Source organism: Mchenga conophoros, linkage group LG7, assembly GCF_057382185.1.
Source record: "Mchenga conophoros isolate Kocher_MC1m ecotype Shallow Benthic linkage group LG7, M_conophoros_male_GT1.1, whole genome shotgun sequence".
Classification (NCBI taxonomy): Eukaryota; Metazoa; Chordata; class Actinopteri; order Cichliformes; family Cichlidae; genus Mchenga; species Mchenga conophoros.
The window spans coordinates 42,876,494-42,884,939 of record NC_140532.1 but is presented as its reverse complement, the minus strand read 5'-3'; the positions used below and the strand labels follow the sequence as shown (position 1 = coordinate 42,884,939).

The window sequence follows — 8,446 nt, the reverse complement described above, 5'->3', positions numbered from 1 at the left end:
CTTGCTTTTGTGTTTGTTTTAAAATAAGTGTTTTACAAATGTGACTAAAATTAAAACTGAAATGAAAAGCTATAAAAACTATTTCCTGTGTGTTTTAATTGTATTACAGTCTTTGTTGTTGTTGTTTTCTATTATTTATGTTTTATTATTTATTATTTTCATTTCGTTCAACTTACTCTTTATATTTCGAATGCAAATAAATGAATGAATAAAACAAAAAAAACAGTTAGTTTAGCCGGAAGTAAGACGTCATTTCCTTCCGTTAAAAAGGCAGTGCGCGTGGCTTTTATTTTGACGATCCACTCCGGAGTCCTTTCCCCAGCATTTAGCTTACAGTCTTCAAAGTGTTTGGGGTATGTAAAGCTTTTATTTTAAGTTCTCCAACTTGTCATGAAATATAAAAGTTTATACGGACAACAGTTTCATTTAGGTTAAAGACAGTAGTCGTGTTGTTATTCGCTAACTTAACGGGAAAGCTTAAAATGAGTTGAGGCTTAAAGCTAAAGCTGAAGTGAAGAGACACTGAAGAGGTCACTACATGCTGAAACAAATCCAGTTTGAAGCAGGTGGCTTTTCTAAGCCCGACTCTGGAATTTTGTTTGCTGTTGTGATGAGAGCAGAGCAGCACGTTTGAATGACTGCGTGTTTAATTCACAGAAACGCCAACGCAGCCATGGGTGTCCTGCTGTCCAAATCCATGGATGACAATTTAAAAAAGCAACAAGAATTCATGCTAACGAATGCACGGCTGCAGGTGAGTGAAAGTGCACCCACTCGCACATCACCTCTGACCTCTGCTGTGACATCTTTCACTAGTGAAAGATGGTGAAAGTGAAAAAGCAAAAAAAAAAAAGCAGATTTTAAATTATTTTTTAACACATAAAATTGCCCCAAACCTTCCCACCAAAAGGTTTTACCTTCATACTTTGAAATTGTACTAGTTGCAGATGCTGAAATGATGTCGGACTAAGTTTAAATTGTGCACTTGTTTATTTGCATTATTTTTGTATCAGCTCCATGAGTACAGGAGACATCCACAGCAACTGTAGGTCTGCAAACATTTTTAATCTCTATGACTACAACCAAATCCATTTAGACCCACTACTTTCCCACTACTCTCTGGAGGAGGTAATTAACTACACTGCTCATTGTCTGAGTAGTGTGATCACTGTGCGTTACTTCCTTTGTCCCACACACTGACACAAACCCCTGTCCTAATGACGACACGCATACCTTCTTTCTTTTAGTGTTTAAGTATTACTACACACCAAAGTCAAAAACCAGCCCAAAGTGATTTCACAGCAGGTACCACTGTGATTCTACTTAAAGAGGAAACTTGCACAGGTAGAAAAAAAGTTTGTTACCCTGGTGAAGATCATGCTATGGCTTCTGGACTGGGGTGAGCATACACTCAGCTTTAACCTCACTCTTCCTCAATTTTTAGTCACAAAAAGAAATTCTTCTGTGGAAATACGCCACTGGGCTCAGATGTTCATATTGCTGTCTTAAGCAGGAGGAACTTTCTTTGGAAAGATGGAGTCAAAGAGGGTCAAAGCTTTCTGAAATCTTTCCAAATTACTGTAACTGTAAGATGCTTTTTTAAATGCCTATTTTCAATCCCCTGGCAATATTTCAATAGAATTGAAATCTTAGCATTGGTTAGGCGCCTCAGGTCCTTGAGTCCTTTCTTTGTGGATTTACTAGTGCATTTAGGAATATTACTCCATATCCAATTTTGGACAAATCATTTTTAAAAGCATGAGAGCATACAGAGTGCCCAAAAGTCAAAGTTTGCAAACATGCAAAAAAAAAACACCTTAATCCACAAAAAAACCCTAACATGAAATATTTTGTATTCATCAGGAATACCTGCTGCACATATTTTCCGCATGTATTTGCTCTGCTTTTCTTTCTCACATGTTACATCTGTTTCTTTTCCTTCTTCCAATGTGTAGATCATGATGATTTGTGTGCATCTGTTTTCAAGTTAGTGTCCCGCTTTGTGTTCATACTTGCACCCTTCACAAATGTCACCCTCAGACTGCGTTGGTTCATTTCTGCTTTTTCCAGTCCTGTCCCAGAGTCACAGTCTGCTGCTTGTCTGAGCTTGCCAAAACCAAATCTTTTCCTTTTGATATTCCCACCAGCAGATATGTTTGTCTAGTTTTGAATTGCACATCTACACTAATAGGGCTAATTTATCACTTATGGGTTCGTAGCTATCCCATACAAACAGCCTGTAGAAACAGAAAATGGTAAAGAATGTTATACAAAGACCCTGAAGTCTTTAATGTAGATGACACATTATCATTATTATTGTTGTTATAAGTGTTCATTATTATAAACACTCATGAGTCATTTGGCATCAGCACAAAAATGAGAGGGAGATGGGCAGAATATTGAAGGAGCAGAGGCAGTGAAAGTGGATGAGTTTAAATAGCATCCAACCATCCAAAGTAACAGTGGGTGGAGACGAGTGTCAGCGGTAATTTGTGATGGATAGTTGCAGACTGAAAGGAAAGGTTTTTAAGATGCTATGATGTGTGGTTTGGAAAACTGGAGGTGACAGAGTTGAAGATGTTAAGATTTTTTTGTTTGGAGTGACCATGAAGGACATGATTAGGAATGAGTACATCAGAGGGCCATTTCAGGTTGAGCGCTTTGGAGACAAACTAACTAATAATGTGAAACTGGTGGCTGAGCAAAGATGTGCAGTGATCTTTACTTATGTTACGTATTTGTGTATATGGGCATATTGAACTGCTTCATTTTTATAAGATGGAGACCCTGCAGCATCTATGTACTTAGATGCTGGAGTGAGTTTCAGGATAGTTTATTCAAATTTAACATCCTCTATCTTCCATTTACTTCCTTTTTTGTGACCCAGATGAAGCCGTCATGAAAGCTGACCTTTCAGCGAACGTGTCACCCCATTTCCCGTTCCTGCAGCTCATACACATGGTGTGGAGGAGCGGGAAATGCTTTCTTTTCATAAATGCATTCTTCACTCATTCACAACATGGGCCGTTAAAGGGGGACACCCTTAAGTGTGCTCAGACTACTCACTAGTTTGTTTCAGCGGATGCTGGCTTTAAAAGAACAAACACTGTCAATTACAGAAGTCATTCCTGTAATTTCCATTGAACCTAAAGAGTGTACAGCCAAGAGTCGATGTCAGGAGTACGAAACACCCAGATTGTGGAGATGAAAAGTTTGTCACTTCCTCCTTCCCTAGAGCGTAGTGTTTGTAGTTGGCATGTTTACAGCAGTGGATTCCAGGGTTTAGTTTCATGACTTAAAAAAAATTCCAAAGAAACTTCTCAAGCATACATAGAAGTTCAGTCTGTGCTCCCAACTAATCACATCTCTGTTCACGTAATGTACACTTCCTACAAGTTTTTAGGGGCTTTTTTTTTAAAAAGTACTAAGCCTTTGGTGCTTATGGAGATCTCTTTAAACTGTCTGTACTCTCATAAAACAATTAACTGATGAATCAGATGATTATTACAGCTCTGATCAACAGTAATTGACTGAAATTGATTATAACTGAAAATGAAATCTTACCAAGCAGGGAAAATTTTATTTCTTCTTAATTTATTTTTGTGTGTCTGTGTGCGCGCGTGCATGTGCCCAGATGGAGCGCCAGATTCTGATGCAGAACCAGATGAGAGAGCGGCAGATGGCGATGCAGATCGCCTGGTCCAGAGAGTTTCTGAAATACTTTGGCAGTTTCTTTGCGGTGGCCACAGTGGGACTAACTGCAGGGTGAGATTCTAACACCTCACAAAGATCTGACACAAACACACACAGACTCATCTCTGTGTTGTGCTTTTATCTTTGCAGTTAAATATTGTCTTCTGTTTATCATCATTTTTCTTTAGAGCTATTAAAAGAAAGAACCCAGGCATGCTGGCTCCCATCATACCTCTCAGTTTCATATTTGCCTACCAGATGGACAGCGCCTATGGAACGCTTATTAATCGTATGAGAGGTAAAGCTACACACTTACAGGCATCATCATCTTAAAGAAACCTGTTTAACATTTAAAAAGAGGGTGCACAGACGGGTAAATAAATCCTTATCAAGCATTATATAGTGATTCTTTGCTTTGGTTTTAGAGGATTATTTTACTTTGAACAGCAGAACACAGACTCACTATATCCAGAAAACACAGGCTCTAATATACAGTTAGGTCCATATATATATTTAAATACGTGAATAGTGTCTGTTTACCAAAACAATTTCCACTTTCCGCTATGATGGGCATCTATATAATGTGTAGACGCCCAGCTTTCATATGAGAAAATCCACATTCAAATCGGATGAAGGTTTTGGAGTTCCGGCCCCTTAACGTGTGCCCCCCGCTTTTTAAAGGGACAAAAAGTAATTGGACATTTGACTGAAAGGCTATTTCATGGGCAGGTGTGGGCACTTCCTTTGTTATGTCATTATCAATTAAGCAGATAGAAGCCCTGGAGTTGATTTGAGGTGTGGCGCTTGCATTAGCACGATTCAAATGAATACATTTTATTTTATTTGTCCAGTTACTTTTGATGTCCTGAAATGATGGGATTGCATTTTAGTTCTCACATTTTTGTGCAATCTTTTTGTTCAACCCACTGAATTAAGGCTGACAGTCGGCAGTTCAACTGGATCTGAGTTAATTATATTTAAAGTTGTTATATTTAAAATTAATTGTGGTAATGAACAGAACCAAAATGCTAAAAAAGAAAAAGTCTCTGTCCAAATGGACCTTACTGTTTACCAAATAATGCATCTAAATGTTTAACAAATATTGTGTTTAGTTATTCATTAATGACATTTTTAAAAAAGATTGCAGTCACTAATTATACCCATTAAATGTGTTTTTCATGATGTCTTTAGGGGAAGCTGAGAATATCATGGAGACTGAAAATGACCGTCTACAGTTACCTCAAGGGACTCCAACCTTTGAGAGCATAGAGAAGGCCCGCCGTGCTAAAAGCAGCCTCAGCGCCTTCTTGGAGAAATAATGTAATTAGTTATTGTCTAACAGCGTGGTTCCAGAGAGGAGCTGCAGCCACTGTACATTTCGTTTTCAACAAACCACAAAGACGGGGAAGTGGCTCACAAAGAAACCTCAGGTTTAGCTGTCCAAAACATACCCACTCCCTAAACGATACACAACTATACTTTATGTAGCATTAAGGTAAAAGCGGCCTCAGCTCCTTCTTGGAGAAATAATGTAATAATTTATAGAACAAACGTCCTCTATCATGGAAAATTTTAAGGCTCTGCTATTTCTCTCTGTCAGGTTGACCTTATTGAACGAAAGGCTCCTTATTCTGTCTCATTTCAGTCTTTCAGATACACCAATCGGGCATTACATTATGACTACCTAACTAACACTGTGTTGGTCGCCCTTTTGCTGCCAAAGCGGCCCTGACCCATCACATGATATCTGGCACCAAGATGCCAGGTGTGGCCTCCGTGTTGAATAGTCTGAATCAGTGTTACTCACTTTGCTAGTGGTCATAATGTTATGCCTGATTGGTGTATGCCACATGTTGATCCATGAGTTAAGTTTTATTACAGTGTTATAAGAGCATTGTGTGACCACAGCAGATAACTTGTCTCTAAATATTGCACAATTGCAGTTATATCATCAGTGTTTTCTTTAGGTTGTTATTTTCCAGGGTTTGCTTTGATTATGTATGATGGACTTGAAGGGAAATTGATAGTAATATTAATCAGTTTATGTTATCTCTCTGGGGGGTTTTGTTGTATTTAGATGAACAAGAATACCAGCTGCTATAAGCCTGGTTCATGAATGTAATGATGATGATTGAACAAAGTGGTAAGACAATGATTGTTGGTCAAAGCTGCAATTAGACCAGTGCAGAGCAGAAATTCTCTTAAACACTCTTCATAACAGCTCATTTTATCTGGCTCTTATGTGTAATACGTCGCCTTTAAAAAGCTCCTGAAACACTGATGACTGTTGCAGGTCACTTGCCTCTCTGTTTAGATGATAGACTGTATGCAAAAGATGGACGTAGCATCCAAACCCTCCACTTTTTCTCCTTTACATTCAGCTCCTGCTGTCCTGGAACAGCAAAGGCTTGCCCTTTCTTTCTCATTTCAGTGGCTACAATCCATCCTTTGTATTCAGTCTGTGGTTCTTTTCTATCCAGGTCATAGACGTGTTACTTTCTAAGAAGCTTTGTTTTGATGAAATGCCCTCTGCCAGGCTGGTAACTTTTGCAGTTGCCGATAACCAACAGCTGAAGTGATCAAAATGTAATGGTGCATTATTGGTAAAGATTCTCAGACATTTGTATTGACAGATAAAATGTATTATTTTCAGCACTAAAATTTTAATTGTAGGTGTGAGGGAGCTTCAATACAAAGCTGTTGGACCTCCAACTTTTTTAAGCCATCACAGTAGATTCCAAGGTGCTGATATCTATACTTTGTGTTTGACATCTGGAAAAAATTTTAAATTAATAAAAAAAGAAAATTGAAAAGATTTCAGTGTCTGAATTGATCTTTGTGACAAGGACACCCCCTGAATGCAAAGCTGTAGAGCAGGGATGTCAGTGTTTCTGTTAATGTAATGAGATCTTTTAATCTCAAAGAGCAGCAACTTAAGCAGTATGTGGGGTTTGTTTGTTTTTTAACGTGATAATGAAATGCTGCATATTAAATGACATTTCTCAGGATGACTCTTTGGGCTTAAATTGTTAGAAGTTAATGTGTAAAGTTATGTCCTCTTTCATATTTTCCACAGCCATTCAGTGGACTGGAGTGGAGCATATTTCACAGTTTGAGTGTGAGAGGATTCCCCAACAGAGAAACAGTGAAACTAGCAGAGCCAGAGCTCAGCAAAGGCCAGAAATATTAAAGATCCTACTTTGTGCATCCTCAAAACACGCTGGCACTCCATCTTCTTGTGAGCCCTTGAGGGTCGGCCTCTGTTTCCTCCCAAAGTTGTGGGGGCCTGCTGCATCCTCCACATAATATCTGTGTGGCAACACTTGATGTCTACCAAGAAGAAGGAGAGGAGGCGGCACAAGCAGGACAAGCCGAAACAGTTGAAGGCACAGGTGCAGACGGGGAGCTTTCAGGAACCTGTGTCTGAGCCAGGCTTGCTGCACAAGTGTCTCCTGAACAGCTACCTGCATGATGTAGTAACGCACAGTGATCACACTACTCAGACAATGAGCAGTGTAGTTAATTACCTCCTCCAGAGAGTAGTGGGAAAGTAGTGGGTCTAAATGGATTTGGTTGTAGTCATAGAGATTAAAAATGTTTGCAGACCTACAGTTGCTGTGGATGTCTCCTGTACTCATGGAGCTGATACAAAAATAATGCAAATAAACAAGTGCACAATTTAAACTTAGTCCGACATCATTTCAGCATCTGCAACTAGTACAATTTCAAAGTATGAAGGTAAAACCTTTTGGTGGGAAGGTTTGGGGCAATTTTATGTGTTAAAAAATAATTTAAAATCTGCTTTTTTTTTTTTTTTTTTTGCTTTTTCACTTTCACCATCTTTCACTAGTGAAAGATGTCACAGCAGAGGTCAGAGGTGATGTGCGAGTGGGTGCACTTTCACTCACCTGCAGCCGTGCATTCGTTAGCATGAATTCTTGTTGCTTTTTTAAATTGTCATCCATGGATTTGGACAGCAGGACACCCATGGCTGCGTTGGCGTTTCTGTGAATTAAACACGCAGTCATTCAAACGTGCTGCTCTGCTCTCATCACAACAGCAAACAAAATTCCAGAGTCGGGCTTAGAAAAGCCACCTGCTTCAAACTGGATTTGTTTCAGCATGTAGTGACCTCTTCAGTCCTTCAGTGTCTCTTCACTTCAGCTTTAGCTTTAAGCCTCAACTCATTTTAAGCTTTCCCGTTAAGTTAGCGAATAACAACACGACTACTGTCTACACAGAGGAAGTATTTGCAGCCCAACAAAAGGTTTTACCAGAGAAAAAGAGGGGAAAGTGTTTTTGTTTTGTTTTTTACTTTTACACCAATTCAGGATTTTTAATAATGTCAACTCTAAGAAGCATATTTGTTTACAAAATGGTCACAAATAACAGGAAAAGGCGTTGATTTTTGTCAGATAAGACGATGAATTCATCTCCTTCAAAAATACTGTAAATGCTTCAGCTAGAACCACAGTTACTGCCAAATGCAATAAATACTGAAGCACTTCCACAGGTAAGTGCTTACGAGCTTTATCTTATGATTGCCTATCAGGTATGCTTTTTGACTTGTGCTATGTTTAAAGTGATAAATGTTACAAGGTCAACAGTAATAAAATAGCTGGCTCCTTTTTTTTGAATGAAGGTGATACATGCGTGCAGCTTCATGCATACAGAATGGATGAGGTGCTGCAACTGAGACCCGCCGTTTGTCTTTTCTGGTCGGCGAGTGGAGAATCACACAGGCTGGTCTGCA

The 8,446-nt window shown here is 39.0% G+C and overlaps 1 protein-coding gene across 2 annotated transcripts; it reads left to right on the top strand.

Moving 5' to 3' along the window:
* Nucleotides 1-242: 242 nt before the first annotated feature.
* LOC146570746 (plasminogen receptor (KT)-like) lies at nucleotides 243-6,498 on the top strand. Of its 2 annotated transcripts, none has more exons than XM_085279382.1 (5): nucleotides 243-353; nucleotides 658-754; nucleotides 3,635-3,765; nucleotides 3,882-3,991; nucleotides 4,885-6,498. In XM_085279382.1, exons 2-5 carry the CDS (start codon nucleotides 674-676, stop codon nucleotides 5,010-5,012), a joined length of 450 nt encoding a protein of 149 aa, XP_085135508.1. In that variant the 5' UTR covers nucleotides 243-353; nucleotides 658-673; the 3' UTR covers nucleotides 5,013-6,498. The 2 variants fall into 2 exon arrangements, with proteins under 2 accessions (XP_085135508.1, XP_085135509.1); XM_085279383.1 differs by lacking the exon at nucleotides 243-353 and adding an exon at nucleotides 363-566.
* Nucleotides 6,499-8,446: the final 1,948 nt, after the last annotated feature.

Excerpts from the sequence above, each read along its gene's own strand:
- LOC146570746 (XM_085279382.1), top strand. The coding sequence starts at position 674 with ATGGGTGTCCTGCTGTCCAAATCCATGGATGACAATTTAAAAAAGCAA. Across the intron at positions 755-3,634 it reads TAACGAATGCACGGCTGCAG|ATGGAGCGCCAGATTCTGAT; the intron begins GTGAGTGAAAGT and ends GCATGTGCCCAG. Across the intron at positions 3,992-4,884 it reads GCTTATTAATCGTATGAGAG|GGGAAGCTGAGAATATCATG; the intron begins GTAAAGCTACAC and ends TGATGTCTTTAG.